The 17,125-nt window shown below is 42.4% G+C and overlaps 1 protein-coding gene across 1 annotated transcript in view; it reads left to right on the forward strand.

Moving 5' to 3' along the window:
* The window catches only part of grin1b (glutamate receptor, ionotropic, N-methyl D-aspartate 1b), a 110,681-nt gene that overhangs the window by 33,565 nt on the left and 59,991 nt on the right, over window positions 1–17,125 (forward strand). Inside the window, exons 5-7 of the mRNA XM_055161875.1 lie at window positions 1,958–2,055; window positions 3,243–3,364; window positions 15,960–16,134. Coding sequence (XP_055017850.1) covers window positions 1,958–2,055; window positions 3,243–3,364; window positions 15,960–16,134 — 395 coding nt within the window. The remainder of the gene's footprint in view (window positions 1–1,957; window positions 2,056–3,242; window positions 3,365–15,959; window positions 16,135–17,125) is intronic.

A 17,125-nucleotide genomic window follows, 5' to 3' on the forward strand; every position in this document is an offset into this window, starting at 1 on the left:
CCCCTGCCATTTCCTGAACCCCCTCCCTACTTCCTGTTTCCTTCTTCCTACCTCCTTTTTCATAGACAGGTAAGCCCCGCCTCCTTTGGACCCGGCCGACGGAGTTTGTGGCGGCGGCGCGACCGGGAGCTGAGGCGAGGGGCGTGAGCGCGTCACAGAGACACGACTGGAGGAATGTGAGGTCCGAGAAATCGAAAAGAGGAGCTAGAGTTTAAAGAAATATGAATAAATGTGAAGTTTTGATGTTGACGTAGGAAGTTCTGCATCTACAGTCGCGTTTGGGTCGTAAACTTCACTTAAACGAGCAAATATGAGTGTGGTTAATTTAATTTTATGAAGTTTCTAGATCAGGAGTGTCCAAACATTTTTCATCAAGAGCCACATCTCTAAACACAGACGAAGCAGAGGCCGATCGAGGGTCGTAGACTGGAGCTCAATACAGTAAATAATTCAAATCTGTGCATGTTTAACACGTTAGATTGAACCATCTTCCGTCTTTATTCACGTTAAGATCCATAAAACCACACACTAAATATTAAATATTGGCTTTACCCAGGTAGATTTGCAAAAAACTTGCAATAAAAAGGTAATTGATGCAAAGTAATTTGGGCCAAGTCTCCTGGAAGCCTGAGGGCCAAGAAAACATTTTCTGCGTACATGGGCCATATTTTGGACATGCCTGATGTAGATGATTTTTTTAGACGGTACAAGTGAATTTTAAACATAAAATAATAGGTTTTTATTATTACAACTATAGTAGTTGTGAATAAATAGATCCAAAATTGTAATTATATGATTTTTCAGTTGAATATGTAGTTTTTTGTTTATTTTTTTGTACTAGTGTCAGTGTGGATTATTGTCTTGGTGTTGATTCATTTGACATCAATAATTCACACGTACGTCTATAAATGAAGCAAAAACAGAAACTAAATTAAAAAATATTAAAATTTGAGATGTTAGATTGAATTTCCTGCTGGATTTATTGTCAAACAAAATCAAAATGTCAAGAATATTTCCAAAACGATATGAAAATCTGAAGGATAACAACAAGTTCATGTCAAACTTGTTAAGTGAAAGTACAGATCCTGAAGCAAAATATACAAAAAAATATACAAAATAAAGTAAAAGTATCACATGAAAAAATCGATTTAAATAAAAGGTTGAAGTGGCGTTTGAAAATTAAACTTAAAGAGTAAAAATTAAAAGTATTTCAAGCATATTCTGAGGTCTTTTGGGCTTCAACTGTAGTGATTTTGATATTTTTAATACAGATTTGTGCTGAAATTTGAGCAGTAGAAACAATTTTATCAGTATTTTTTTTTTTTTTAGCTGTTTTTATTTGTATATTTTTGTTTGCTCGCCTTTTCAGCAGGTTTCACAAAATGTACTGAAGTAGAAAGTACAAATGCTCTCAAATGTAGTGAAGTAAAAGTAAAAAGTACAGAAACCTAAAATATTTACTTATGTACTTTTCTACGTTTACTTTGTAATTTTCCACTGTCGGACCTCAGATTTCTGCTCGTGTAAAGTCTCTGTGACTCGATGGTTCACGCCGCGCGCCGCCGCTCCTGGCCACGCCCCCCGGCATCGGCGCCGCTCTGACGGAGGCGGGACTTCTGTCTATGGCGGCTGCATGTTACAGACTGCGGTTTGGATCTGCGGACACTGCCTTCCTTTTAGGCCCCTCCCCCTTGCCCCTAATGCACGTCCCTGATTGGTCGTTGGTTTGATTGACAGCGCCCGTTGCATGTTGCCACCACCTCCCTCTCCTTTTTTGGGCTTTGTTTCTTTGATTTGAGCGGCGTGTTTTTTTGGCCCTCTCTGCGGCGGGAGGCAGCATGGTCGCGGCTGACGCTGGGGGCGGGGTCTAAGGGAGGAAGTGGGCGTGGCCTGTGATGCCAGCGCTAACGGAGCCTGTTCTATGACTGTTGTGTTGTATTGCTGTGCTGTGGATCAGGCAGAGAAGGTGCTGCTCTTCAGCCAGGACACCAACCTGACGGCTCTGCTGCTCGAGGCCAAAGACCTGGAGGCCCGGGTCATCATCCTGTCCGCAAGGTACGACCACACCAGAAACTCACACATGTTGTAAGTGTAAAGTCATGAAAAATGTGTTCAAAGCTTCCCATGTCCTGCTAACATGCCAAAAGTCACTTTCACTTCACTGTTGTACTGCATTATACTGTTTATACTGAATTCTTCCTGGACGTTGGTACTCGGCTGAGGCTGAAGCAACAACAGTTTTCTGGTTTAGCGTCCACCTTTTTCTCCAAGTTGGACACACAAAACATAATAAAATGGTTGAAGTGCAGATGAAGGACGTCATGTCTGAGACGGACAGATAAACGAACACAGTTCAGACTGAACGCAAATGACGTGACCACGACGAACACTTTACATGTTAACTCTATGTAAAGGCGCGGTGACGCGTTAATAAAGGTGCAAATCGGCGTGAATCTGCAAAACTGGTGTTGCAAATTCCCAAAAGTGAGGGGCTCACGAAATTCAACAAAGTTCAAAATATTGCACTTTTCTGCGAATATTCGCGTCACATCAAACGATCAGGATCGGTGTTCTGACAGTGACGTATAAAACTGAGACAGTTCAGTTCAGGACACACTCACTGATCCCGCCAGAAACAAGACGATATTTAACAACACCAGCACGAGACAGAGACCGAAATAAACTCCACAGAGCAGGACCTGCACCAGACTCTGTCCCCTCTGCTTTATTCTGGTCCCGGTCTGGTCCCGGTCTCAGTCCAGGTCTGGTCTCAATCTCAGTCTCATTCTAGTTCAGGTCTTAGTCCTGGTCTGGTCCCGGTCCCAGTCTCAGCCCCGGTCTGGTCCTGGTCTAGGTCTCAGTCCCAGTCTGGTCTTGGTCTCAGTCCCGGTCAGGTCCTGGTCTGGTCAGCCCACTCGATGTCGTCCAAATCCTCAGTTTTTCCAAATAAAAACAACAGATGCAGAGGACACTGTGCCGCTGCAGTTGATTCTTCTGGAGCAACTAAAATAGATTTACTCGTGGGACCAAATTCCCAAACTCGAGCGACCAGGACGAACGAATGAAGCGAGTGACTCAAAGAAGTCAACACTCTGAACACGGCTTAAGAACTCTGTTTAAAACTCAAATGTAAAAACAGTGTAAAAAAAAAATTCTAATTATGATGTGAGTTTGTGTGTAAAGAAACGTAAATAAAACATGTTGTCGTTCCTTCTCTGTCGTCACCGTGTCTGTGTTTGCAGCGAGGACGAGGCGGCGGCGGTGTACAAAGCGGCGCGGCAGCTGAACATGACGGGCGCCGGCTACGTGTGGCTCGTGGGCGAGAGGGAAATGACGGGAAAAGCCCTTCCGGAGGCGCCAGACGGTGAGAACGCAGCCAAACCGGTGTGAACCGGTCTGGACCAGTGTAAACCAGTGTGTGTGCGGACTGATCCCATCCAGCAGTAACTCAACAATCTGAACAAGAAACACAACAAACGCCACCAGAAACACGAGATTTAACTTTAAAAACACAAATACAGCTCCGTGTGCACAGGCCGGAAACCGAGAGTCGCATTTTACAGCTTTAAACTTGATATTTTTAATTCGTGTTTGACAATTAAAAGCAAAACACGACTAGATTAGATCAGATTAGAACACGAGATCACATAATAGAGCCAATTAGAGCCTAAAATACAAAGTTATTAGCAGTTAGACTTAATTTTCATATAATTATAACTGAAAAATAAAGAGCTGTTTTCAATCGATAGTATTAAACCAACCAAAAATGTATTGCCGTTCAGAAAAAAAATATATTTAGACGACAAATTAAACTAAAAATAGAGAGAATTACAGTAGATACATACTAAAAATTGATGAAATCTTAAAAACTAAAATGTTAAAATGGGTAATCCAGAGTAAATCCAAATTTTATGTCTAATTGTCGGCGGTATTTCCGTTTTTTATGAGTGGCGGCACTTTAGATTTTTTTTTCAACATTCCGTCGTTCTGACACATGAGGGAATTATTCTTAAATTGCGGCGGCGCTCTGTTTGGGATCATATTTTCACGGACTGGTGGCGAAGGAAACGTGGTGCATGTGTCATGGTTTACTCCTGGTTAAATCCTGGTTTAGTCCTGGTTTTAGTTGTGTCTTAGTCCTGATTTTAGTTCTGGTTTAAGTCCTGGTTTAGACCTGGTTTTAGTCCTGCTTTAAGTCCTGGTTTAGTTCTATTTTTAGTTCTGGTTTAGTTCTGGTTTTACTTGTAGTTTAGTTCTAATTTAGTCCTCGTTTTAGTCCTGGTTTAGTCCTGATTTTAGTCCTGGTTTAGTACTGGTTTTAGTTCAAGTTTAGACCTGGTTTTAGTCCTGGTTAAATCCTGTTTTAGACCTGGTTTAGATCTGGTCTTAGTCCTGATTTTGGCCCTGGTTTAGACCTGATTTTAGAACTGTTTTAGACCTTGTTTAGTCTTGGTTTAGACCTGGTATAGTCTTGGTTTTAGTCCTGGTTTAGACCTGATTTTAGTCCTGGTTTAGTCTTACTTTAGTCCTGGTTTAGACCTGGTTTTAGTTCTAGTTTAGTCCTGGTTTTAGTCCTGGTTTTAGTTCTAGTTTAGTCCTGGTTTAGTCAATCTGAATAGCGACATATCAAAATGTCGGAATGTCGGCCTTGCAGTTTGAGGACGACAGCGAGGCTCAAACTCCCAAACTTCAGGTCAGGTCCAAACGTCTCGAGTTCTGTAAACGTTCACAATTTTCTTTATTTTGTACGAAAACGTGACCAAACGGCGTCTCAAACCGAACAATTAACAAACAAAACGCTTTTCTGTTAACAAAGCTGAGACGAGAGAATTTTGTAAACCCCCAAAATAGATAAAATTCTTCTGAAATTAACCCCCCCCCCCCAAAAAAAAAAAATCCTAAACTGTTTAACTCGGGGCTGGATGGAAACAGCGCTGCTTCCATTAAACTCAATCGAAGCTAATCCTGGTTAGCCGTTAGCTTCTGGTTAGCTTGTGGTTAGCGTCCCCGTGTGTTCCTCTCTGGTTTTACTGTTGTGCGGTTGAACGTTTAAACCCTGGAGGTGGCGCCGGCGAGCGTTTAAAGGTTCCAACCGTTTCTATTCTTCTTCTTCTTCTTCTTCTTCTGCTTGTTGTAACTGTGGCTTAACTCTGTGTCTAACATCTTTTTGTTTGTTTCATTTTAGTGTGTGTCCTCCGCCGCTGTGCTCAGGGGGAGGGGCTTACCGGGGAGGGGGAGGGGCTTATGGGAGAGGGGAGGGGCTTGTGGTTTAGTGGGTGGAGCCTGTAGATGTTTTCCAAAAAAATATGTTGCAGTTTATTAAAATTCTCCACATAAACCTGGTTTTAGTTCTGGTTTTGGTCCTGGTTTAGTCCTGGTTTTGTCCTGGTTTAGTTCTGGTTTAGTCCCAGTTTAGACCTGATTTAGTCCTGGTTTTGTCCTGGTTTAGTTCTGGTTTAGTCCCAGTTTAGACCTGATTTAGTCCTGGTTTAGTTCTGGTTTAGTCCCGGTTTAGTTCTGGTTTAGTCTGGTTTAGTCCCAGTTTAGACCTGATTTAGTCCTGGTTTAGTTCTGGTTTAGTTCTGGTTTAGTCCCAGTTTAGACCTGATTTAGTCCTGGTTTTAGTCCTGGTTTAGTTCTGGTTTAGTTCTGGTTTAGACCTGGTTTTAGACCTGGTTTTGTCGTGGTTTTAGTCCTGATTTAGTCCTGGTTTTAGTCCTGGTTTAGTCCTGGTTTAATCCTGGTTTAGACCTGATTTAGTCCTGGTTTTAGTCCTGATTTAGTCCTGGTTTACTTCTGGTTTAGACCTGATTTAGTCCTTTTTTAGTTCTGGTTTAGACCTGATTTAGTCCTGGTTTTAGTCCTGGTTTTAGTCCTAGTTTAGTTCTGGTTTAGTTCTAATTTTAATCCTGGTTTTAGACCTGGTTTACTCCTGATTTAGTCCTGGTTTAGACTTGATTTAGACCTCGTTTAGACCTGTTTTAGTCCTGATTTAGTCCTGGTTTTAGACCTGGGTTTAGACCTGGTTTAGTCCTGGTTTAGTCCTGGTTTAGTCCTGGTTTAGACCTGGTCCAGTCCTGGTTTTAGTCCTGGTTTAGTTCTGGTTTAGTCCTAGTTTTAGTCCTGGTTTAGACCTGGTCCAGTCCTGGTTTTAGTCCTGTTTTAGTCCTGGTTTAGTCCTGGTGTAGACCTGGTTTAGACCTAGTTTTAGTCCTGATTTTAGTCCGGGTTTAGACCTACTTTAGATCTAGATTCGGTCCTGGTTAAATCCTGGTTTAGTCTTGGTTAATCCTGGTTTTAGCCCAGAGTCACTGTGAACTCGCCAAACAAACAAAGTCCCACTCACCAATCCAACTGTTGTTTCGTTTAAAGTCCAACGCGGTTTATTTGTGAAAAAAGTTTGAAAACAGACCATTTAATGACGGAAAATACGGAACCTCGAAGACTCTGACGGTTCAAGTCTGAACGGGAGAAATGAGGTTTGTACTTACCTGCTTGTGTGTGACAGATTTTCGCCGATGTCAAAGCTGCTTTAGTGGCTCAGGCCTCGTTTATGTGGAGAATATCAGGCCCAAAACAAAAACAAAAAAACTGTGACGTGGCTCCGGGGCCTCAGAGAGTTTTCAGACGTGGGTTTTGTTTGGGGATTCGGGTCCGGGTGAGGGTTTTTGGGGGGTCTGGTTTCGGGCGGGATTCGGGGTGTAGCCGTAGTCGCCGGTAAACGTGACTCGTGTCTGAGCGAATCTGGTAAGACGCCGCCGCTGCTTCCTGCTTCCTGTTTACTGTTTCCTGCCTGACGCTGTGTCCCCATTGGTTAAGAGAAGCCCCGCCCACAACGGGACCTGCGTGGTTCACTCAGCCAGAGACGCAGCCCAGAATTTATTTTTTTTTTAGTTGATTTTGTGTTGCTTTCTCCAATTTTTTGCACATTATTATTATTATTTTTTTGTCAGATTGGACGTCAAAAACAAGAAAAGTCACATTCTGCTTTTTGTTTGGAGTAAATTTACGGCTCTTGGAACGTGGTTTTGTACTTCTCGAGTCTCTGGCTGTGTGCCCCGCCCCCGTCTGTCTCAGTTCTGACCTCCACCAAAACGTCACCGCCAAAATAACAAGTCATATTTAAACCAAAGCTGAATCTCTGTTTAAAAATGACTGATTATTTGCGCGCGGTGACTCTCAGCTGTTCAGTCTGAGGACGCGCTGGAGAAAAGCTTCGGAGGAAACCCAGACTTCACCGCAGAGTTTCCCTCAAAACAGTAACTTCAGAAATACTAAGTGACAGCTGTTTTACTTTATTCATACCTGTAGGTTAATTTGCAGAGAGATTTGAGAGAAATTACTTATTACTTATATTGTTTTTTTTTTTTTTTTTTTTTTCATGTTTTTTAAGTTGCCTAAGCTCTTAAAGATGACCCAACTCTTCTGAAGAGGTTTAGAAAGGTTTAGTTTGAAGAGGGTGACCAGATTTTCAGATTTTCAAACTCCAAAACTAGGACTCCCGATTTGTATTAGCTGGTCAGGGACGGCGCTACTATTAGGCAAAAGTAGGCGGCTGCTTAGGGCCCCCAAACCTGGAGGGGCCCCCGAACAATTTCCCTCAGTGTCACTGATGACCGAGGCCTCAGAGCAATTAGATTTTCTCTCAATATAACATTAAATGAAAGTAGTTTACTTTTAAATGATAAGAATCACAAGAGAAAAAATAATAAAGTGAGGGCCCCAAAACTCAAGTTCGCCCAGGGCCCCTAAATTGCTGACTCCGCCACTGTGGTTGGTAAAAATAAAATTGAAACAAGCTCATAATAATTAAGGGGAATTGTTCTGCACTCTGATGACTGATGAACATGAGTCAGTTTAGTCACGTTTTCTTTGTGTTTTGGTCGTTTTTAAGCAGCTTTTCTGTATTTTATGTCTCTCTTTAGTAGAGATGTAACAGTAATGGAAATATCGTGATATCGTATCGTCAAAGTTCTCACAATAATATCGTGGACCATCACAAAATATATTTTTGTTTAAATGAAGAGTTATGGTGCAACAATAACTTAAAAAAGACAGAGGAACTACATAGACCATGATCCTTTGCTCCATTTCAGTGCAGACGACAAGAAGAAATAACAGTTCTAACACTTTTAAGTCTTAGTTCTTTGGATTAAGTTTTGTCAAGGCGTTTTAAGAGGAAAAAAGTCGTGTATTAACAGTTTTAGCTGTTTAGTCTCCACAAAATATCGCATTAATATCGTACCGTGAGATGTATATCGTGAAAATATCGTACAGAGAGATTTGGATAACGTTACATCTCTAATCGTGAGAACTTTCCCACGATATCTCAATAAATATCGTACCGTGAGATTCATACCGTGATAATATCGTATCGTGGGATCAAATTGGTCAAAAATAGAAACACCTGGGACATTTCTTGTCTTAAAACTTGGACAAATCAGTGGTTTTGTATAAATCTGCTGGGACAGGGGACTCAAAACACAAAACTGGGACTTTCCCGGGGAAACAGAGACGTCTGGTCACCCTAACTCTGAAGAGGAGGTAAATGAGCTGCGAACGGTAAAGTCTTGGGTTTGTTCTGAAGCTGTTCTTGAGCCTGGAGACTCTGCGTGACCTTTGACCTTCAGAGGAACAGTCTCTGATGTGGCTCAGTTTCATAAAACACCACACGCTCGCTCTGTTAGCATCACGAGCTTCTGTTAGCAAAAATAAATAAATAATTTTAAAAAAGAATAATAAAAAATAAATAAATTAATAAAAATAATAATATATATTTTTTATATTAAAATATATATATATAAATAAATAAATAATAATAATGAATAAATAAAAAAGCTTCCGTTAGCGTATGTTACCTTTTAGCCGTGTTCCGCCGTTAGCGCCTTTTAGCATAAACGGCGGAGAAGAGACGGCGAGTTTGCAGCTGCGAGGTTTGAGTGACTTTTACTCTGGTGCGTTTGTCGTTCAGTGAGATCTGGAGTCTTCAGGGCGAAATCTGAAAGAAAAACAGCACGAGTTCTGAGGAGGACGATCCGTGTACCGTTTGTTCTTTTCAATTTCAATTAAGAACGAAAAAAATGAAATGAGAAAACAGTTTATTTAATTTTTCAGTTTTAGTGTCCAAAAAACAAACAAACAAACAAAAAAACATGTCAACCTTTATTTCCAATATTTAATTTAAAGTTTAAGTCTCGGCAGGATTGATCCACAGGAAGGACCAAAAAGGAAACCTTTGGGATTTGGGATTCGGACATCGTAATTGTGTGGTTGTTGGATCCTAACAGTGGAAAACGACTTGAGAAATCGGCTTTGGAAAGTTTGCAAACTCCATAAATGCAAAAGTGAATCAGATGTGTGTGACTCAAACCTCCGTTCAAACTGTTTCCCAACAGAATTGAAAAATAGTGAAAGGTGAAGGTGATGGGCAGGATTGATCCACAGGAAGAACCAAAAAGGAAACATTTGTCTGACTAAGAAATCATCCCGAGTTTACAGAGAACATTTTGTATGTGGAGCGACGACAAAACAAAATCCCGTTTGTTAATGGAGAAGAGCAGAAGACAAACAGACTGAGCTGCACTTTCTTGTTCTTGTGGTTTTACAGAAACATCACGTCTTGGTCTCTTTGCAGTGGAAGGTGTTTCTTGGTGAACAGTTGGAGCCTTTCACTTTGGTGTTGACTTTTTAAATTCGTAAACAAGGTTGAGCGAGAGATCGGGATTTTGTTTTATCGTCGCTACAAAATGTTCTCTGTAAACTCGGGATGATTTCTTAGTCAGACAAATGTTTCCTTTTTGGTTCTTCCTGTGGATCAATCCTGCCCATCACCTTCACCTTTCACTATTTTTCAATTCCGTTGGGAAGAGACGGAGGTTTGAGTCACACACATCTGATTCACTTTTGCATTTATGAAGTTCACAAACAAATTTCTCAAGTCGTTTTCCGCTGTTAGGATCCAACAACCACACAATTACAATGTCCGAATCCCCAAACTAAAATATGACAATATCAGAACCAGAAATAAATGCGATAAGGTTCAAAAGACTTGAAAAGATCGACTTTGACAATAGACACGTCCCACTGGGAAAACAAACATGGAGGTTTGATGCTCACTTTGTCGGAAAATCCTTCCCAGTATGAATTGTCCGAGAAGTCTGAAGTCCGAGATTCATGATGCATTTATTCTCAGTCTTGGTCTGAACCAAACTGACCCGAGCTTGTGTTTCGGAACCTCAATTTGATTTCGTAACCTCATCGTACTTTCTCGAGATGGAGGTTGGTTTTCCACGAGTCCAGAGCTCAAGAGAACGCGATAATAGATCCGTCTTCATGACCTTGTTCGCTTTAAACAACTGCAATCTTTTTTTAACGATAATAAAAGACGTAAAGAGTCGAGGGACACTTCAAGACTCTGTAGATAAAAGTTTCGTGATGCTAACGGTGCAAACGGTGGTGCTGTGTGAGCTGAGGACGGCAGAGACTCTTTCTGCTGCAGTTCAGACCCTCTCGGTGAGGCCTAGACCGGACTAGACCCGGTCCTGAACCTGGCCCCGGACTGGACTGTGGTTTAATCCCGGTCTGGACTCCGGTCTCGGTCTCTGGTCCTGAGACTAACAGCTGAGGATCTCCCAGCATGCCTTGCTCTGAGCACATTTCCCCGGAGACTTCCACTGAACTCATTTATTAAGCCTGAATTGATTTGTAATTAAGTCGGATTTTAATGGAGTCGGGTTTTAATTATGAAGACTTATTTAAACCAGGACAGAGAGAAAGAGACCGCAGATGTTTCTGAAATGAGCCGACTTGGATTTGGAACAGTAAACGCAGCAGTTTTGACTAGTTTAGATTGATTTATTTATTAGACTGACATGATTTGTTTTAAGAAATTACCGACTGCTTTCAGATGATCAGATAAAGAGCAAAGAAAGAATGAAAGAAAGAGAGAGCGCTTCACTGGGTCATAAAAAAGTAAAAAAAAAAAAAAAAATAAAAATAGCAGTGCAGGTGTTCTGTTCAGAGTTAAATTTGGAAACAGAATCTTTCCCTCACTGGAACTTGTACAAACCCGAGACACACCGACTGAATATAACATCCATCCATCAGTGTTCTTCTGGTTTATTTGGGGTCGGGTCTGAGCAGGGAAGCCCAGACTTCCCTCTCCACAGACACTTCCTCCAGGGGGACACCGAGACGTTCCCAGGCCAGCCCAGAAACATAGTCTCTCCAGTGAACCTCATTCTATCTCTAAGGGAGACGCCCAGACACCCTGCGGAGGAAACTCACTGTGTCACTTGTATCTGTATGACCCAGAGCTCATGACCGGAGGTGAGGGGAGGAACAGAGACTGACGCTAAATCCAGCCTCAGCTCCTCTTCACCACAACGGTCCCATACAGCGACCACATCACTGCAGACGCTGCACCTGTCCACCTGTCAATCTCACGCTCCGTCCTCCCCTCACTCCAGAACAAGACCCCGACAGACTTAAACTCCTCCACTTGAGGCAGAGACTCTCCACCCGCCCGGAGACGACAAGACGCCTTTTTCCGCTCGAGAACCACGACGTCGGATTTGGAGGAGCCGAACTTCATCCCAGACACTTCACACTCGGGTCAAACTGCCCCAGAGCTGCAGGTCCTGGTCCGATGAAGACGACAGGACAACTTCATCTGTGAACAGCAGAGATGATCCTGTGGTCCCCAAACCGGACTCCCTGCGACCCCTGATTGCACCGAGAAAACAATGAACAGAACCGGTGACGGGCCGTCCTGGTTGAGTCCAACATGCACCAGGAACAGGTCTGACTTACTCCAAGGCCGTGGTTCTCAACCAGAAAAACGTTTCTTGTCCTCTCCTGGCGGGTGGAGAGTCCCTGCCTCAAGTGGAAGAGTCAAAGTATCTCGGGGTCTTGTTCCCTTAGCAAACGCCTTCTCCAGATCCACAAAACACATGTGGACTGGTTGGGCAAACTCCCACGAACCCTCGAGCGTCCTGATGGAGATGGTAGAGCTGGTCCAGTGTTCCACGGCCAGGACCAAAACCACACTGCTCCTCCTGGATCCCAGGCCAGATTCTCCTCTGCAGTCCCTGGCATAGACCTTACCGGGAAGACTGAGGAGTGTGATTCCTCTGGAGTTGGAACACACCCTCCAGTCCCCCTTCTTATACAGAGGGACCCTTAATACCTGTATTACATGACATGCCCCGACGAAGACCATCTTGCCGCTCAAAACATGTTGGTGCCCCTCCATGTATTAAAGTAGTTTTAATATATTCAGTCGGTGTTCCTCGGGTTTGTACCTCCCCCATTTTACATTTTCCAGTGACGGCCACATTCTGTTGAGACTTCAGATTATTTTTACTCTTTGCAGCAGAGTTATCTCGTTGCGTTCCTTCGCACGGTGCGGTGGATTCACAAACTCACGAGGATCCTCTGTTGCTCTGAGCGTCTGTGGAGGCAGGAGTCAAATCCGTTAAAGCTTTAGTTTGATTTGTGGACTTGTTCTTCAGCGTCAGAAAGCTCCTCCTCCTCCTCGTGTTCACGTTCAGAAAGTCTCCGCTTCAGACTGATCGCGAGTCCAATCCGCCGTGGCACATGAATAAACACTCCGACTGAAAAGAAACCGAAACATCGCAGTCAGTAATGTCTTTTTGCACGTCAAATACCAAGGTCAGATTCTCCTAAAGTGGTCAAAACTACTCAAACAACTATTCAGAATTCAAGTCTTCTTCGAGAACTTCCGTCGAGGGAGATGTTTCAGCGCAGACAGGCCTCAGAACAGACATTTATTTTAGTTTATTTGAAGTATAGTTTGCAAAATCAGTCAGAAATTACTTGAATTAAGAAGATTTGAGTTTCGGTTTGAGCATCTTTGACTCGTCCGGTAAACAGTCTGTCAGTAGAATATGTTTTTATTGAACTTTAAAATCTATTGTCAGATTGTTGTGCTTGAAAAGTCAAAGCTGGAGACTCAAATCAGGATCAAATCTTCTTAAATCGTTTTGGTAACACTTGAGTTTGAGTCCTAACTAGATGTAATAAACATAAGTTAATTGGAGCTTTTTTAGTGTTTCTAAAGTATTGTTCCGTCCGTTTGCTCTAGTTTTAGTCAGATTTAGATTTGACACTTTTTAATAACTACACCTTTAATTAACCTTAAAGCTGCATTGTGTAACTTTTCTGTTGGAGCGTGCGTCATACGCTTTTCTCCGTGGAGATGTTATCGGTTTGTCTGGGATGTTCCACAGTGTGACATTAAACCTTTTTAGCGATTTTTTGAGCTCTAAATCCACCTGTGATTGAGTAAATGTAAAATCGAGCTGTTTAAAGTCACACTGGGGAACATTCCCGACAGAGAAATGACGTATCCATAGAAACAAGCAGGTGACGGACCCTCAACGGAAAAGTTACACCGTGCTCCTTGAATAAAGCATTAAAGACTTATGTCACAATGAACAAATAGTTTATTAACAGTTTATTAAGAATTATTCAGCCTTAGTCACAACTTTTTAAGGATTTTGGAGTTTATTTTGTAGTTTCTTGGGCTGAATTATTCTTAAAGCAGACATATTGTGCAAAATGAGAGAGATTTAAGCCATGTTATAGATGTCTGAGTCGTCTTTATTCTCTTGTTTTCAAACTGGTTTTCATTGGTGCTCGCCCACTTTGACGTTTTTCGTTCATTCTCCAATATTATTTTCTAAATCGTTAAACACGTAGGATTCAATACCATTTTGTAGACATTTTGGAACAAGTGAAAAATAAATCAGCTGTTTGCGTGATGTGCAGCTTTGATGGATCTATGATAAAAACAGACAGACTAGTGGTCGCTCCAGGTTCTGCAGCTCCGGGAGTTTGGGCCCAGAAGGAATTCTCCCACAGAGCGAAATGCATTTTGGGAATTCAACCTGTCCGTGTTCTGACAGGGCATCTGGCTTTCACAAAGGTCGGATTTTGTAGGATTCTTAGTCTCCGTTCAGACTGCAGGGCTTAACGCTCAATTCCGATTTTTTTGTGAAATCTGATGTTTTTTCGAGGTCGTTCACATTTCCAGTTAAATGTGACTTGTATGTGACTCCAGTGTGAACATTAAACGGTCCAAAAGTGTCCCACATGTGACACTGGAGACACGACGACGTCAACCGCAGCGAGCGTCTCTGTGTTTACAGAAGTTGTCCAAACATGGACGCAGCATCGAGCACCTGGAGATTTTAAAGTTCCTCTTGTACCGGAGCCAGAACATGAACGACTTACTTGTTTTAAGGAGGAGATTGAGAAGGAGAAGGACGAGGTTTTTGGTCGTGGTGTTTTGTGGTGAGTGGATGTGCTTCACTTCAGTGACACATGGAGTTCATTAACAATTTTCTCCTACTTCAGCGCAGAATAGTGACGTTTGTGTCTTGTTGATAACGTGTAGGTGGATTGAACCGTTCACACTGAAGTCACATGTCAAAAGATCAGATATGTATCAGTTTCAGGAGCACATATCCAAGTGTCCTGGGTCACATTTGAAAAAATCGGATCTGTGTCGTTCAGACTGACATTAAAAGATCAGATACAGGAACATAGAGGCCAAAAAATTGGATTTGGGAACTTCAGGCTGCAGTCTGAACGCAGCCTTAGAAACCTTTTTAAATCGTCAAAGCCTGAGCCTCGTCGCTCTGAGCCTCGTCGCTCTGAGCCTCGTCGCTCTGAGCCTCGTCGCTCTGAGCCTCGTCGCTCTGAGCCCACGGCATGAGCACCGGGATCTAAACATATCCGTCCATTCAAGTCACTGGGTCGAGCTCAGTGGTTCAGGTCTCAGATTCGCCTTCAGCCCGGTGAGGTGCTTCCAGTGCCTCCCTGCTCGTTGAACAAGCGCAGTAGTGCTTTTTTTTTCCCGCGGGCAACACAAATGCACATGAGCGCGCGGGGAATGCGGTATCACATGATCACTTCGACCAATCACAGTGAGAGGGCATAGAGCGTAGCTGAAGTTCACGATTAAAAATTAAAAAGCTGTTTTTTAAGACAACAGACGGATTTTGAGTAAAAAAAAAAGTTTAAGATTTCAGTTTACGTTTATATGGTGACAGTAGGAACGACGCAAAAGTGACGTCGCATCTTCACTTTTTATTTCGTGTTTAAACAAGCGTGTTCTGGAGTAAATCTGTGTGCATACGGTGACGCAAAAGTGTGTGGAATTCGATTGTATGCATGCCAGGTTTCTGTTTACCGTATGTATGTGACGTAAACTCGTACATGACCTGAGCAGATCTGACCAGAGTTTTGCGTCTTGGGCAGTGTAGATGGAAACACTATGATGGAGCGTATTCAACTTTTCCACTCTGGAGTTTCAAATTTTTGCATTTTTAAGCCCCAAAAACATCGTCACCGTCTAAACGAAAGACACTTCCGATAAAATATTTTGTCGTTTTTACCCACAAATGTAAACAGGACCTTAAAATAGGTAAAAATCGCCACAAAATCTGACATTTTTTGAAAGTTTATGTGCCCCGTGAGCCGAACACGAGCAGCTTGTGTTTACATTGACTCTGTGGGAAAAATCCTTTTTGGGCCGAGGGGGAAATGTCCAAAAACAAGCACAATATGTCTTCTTTAATCGATTATTTGTTCATTTAGAATCAGATCTTTCTTCATGTTATTAGGTTGTTTTTTCAGACCAAGAGATTGTTTTCAGACCTCACAGTTTCAGGTCTGAAAACAAACTCTTGGTCTGAAAAAAGAACCTAATCACATAAATTATCAGAAGACCAACATGAACTTTCTTAAGGTTAATGAGGTGAAGTTATTACAAAGTTCTACCAACAGATATTCAGCGTCAGATCTTGAAAAGTCTCGTTAATCCAGTTTGAGTCAGACTTACTTGGGTCGAACTCGATCCTAACCAGGTCTTAGTCCGTCCCCAGCGCCTGCCCGCCCCTGCCGCAGCCGCCTGACGCCCCTGTCTCTCTCAGGTCTGTTGGGACTGCAGCTGATCAACGGCAAGAACGAGTCGGCTCACATCGCGGACGCCGTCGGGGTCGTGGCCCAGTCGCTGCAGGAGCTGTTCGAGAAGGAGAACATCACAGAGCCCCCTAGAGGCTGCGTGGGGAACACCAACATCTGGAGGACCGGGCCGCTCTTCAAGAGGTACGAGGCGGGTTTATGGGAAAAGGAGGGGAGAGACGAGGGATGGGACAAGATCTCGTGAGACAAAATCACCACAAGATCGAGCACACGTCAGAAAAAATACATCGTGAGGGTTAAAAAAGGGTTAGAAATGGTTTGAAGGTTGAATTTCTTAAGAAGCTGTTGAACCAAAAAAGACACAATGACACGAAAAATATTAAATAAAGTAAATCCTAAATGTTGAGGCCAAAACTGTGAACTGAAGCACAACATTTATTTACAAGTCTCGTTCTCATGGACCCAGTCTCGTTTCTCGTCTCAAACAGGACTAAACATGGTCTAAAAAGGGACTAAATCAGGTCTAAAACAGGACTGAAACGAGACTAAACGAGGTTTAAAACGGGACAAAACCATGTCTAAAAATGGACTAAACCTAAAGAAAGTTACACAGTCTTGTTTCTTATCTTGTCTTAAACAGGACTAAACCAGGTCTATAACAGGATTAAACCAGGTTTAAAATAGAACAAAACCAAGTCTAAAACTGGACTAAACCAGGTCTACAACAGGACAAAACAAGGTCTAAATGGGCATAAACAAGGTTTAAAACAGGACTAAACCAGGTCTAACAATGGACTAAACTAGGCCTAAAAAGGGATTAAACCAGGTCTAAAACAGGACTTATTCTGGTCTAAAACAGGACTAAACCTAGTCTAAAACAGGATTATACCAGGTCTAAAACAGGACTAAAATAGGTCTAAAACAGGACTAAACCAAGTCTACAACAAGATTAATTCAGGTCTAAAACGGGACTAAATCAGGACTAAAATGGGTCTAAATCAGGACTACAGCGGGTCGAAAACAGGACTAAATCAAATCTACAACAGGACTAAACCTGGCTAAAAACAGGACTAAATCAGGTCTAAGAAAGGACTAATCCAGGTCTAAAAATGGGACTAAACCAGGTCTAAACCAGGTCTAAACCAGGTCTAAACCAGGTCCATGTGTGTATTCT

The sequence above is a fragment of the Boleophthalmus pectinirostris genome, unplaced genomic scaffold (genome assembly GCF_026225935.1).
Source record: "Boleophthalmus pectinirostris isolate CB_2022bp ecotype Guang Dong unplaced genomic scaffold, ASM2622593v1 HiC_scaffold_4, whole genome shotgun sequence".
In the NCBI taxonomy this organism is placed as follows: domain Eukaryota; kingdom Metazoa; phylum Chordata; class Actinopteri; order Gobiiformes; family Gobiidae; genus Boleophthalmus; species Boleophthalmus pectinirostris.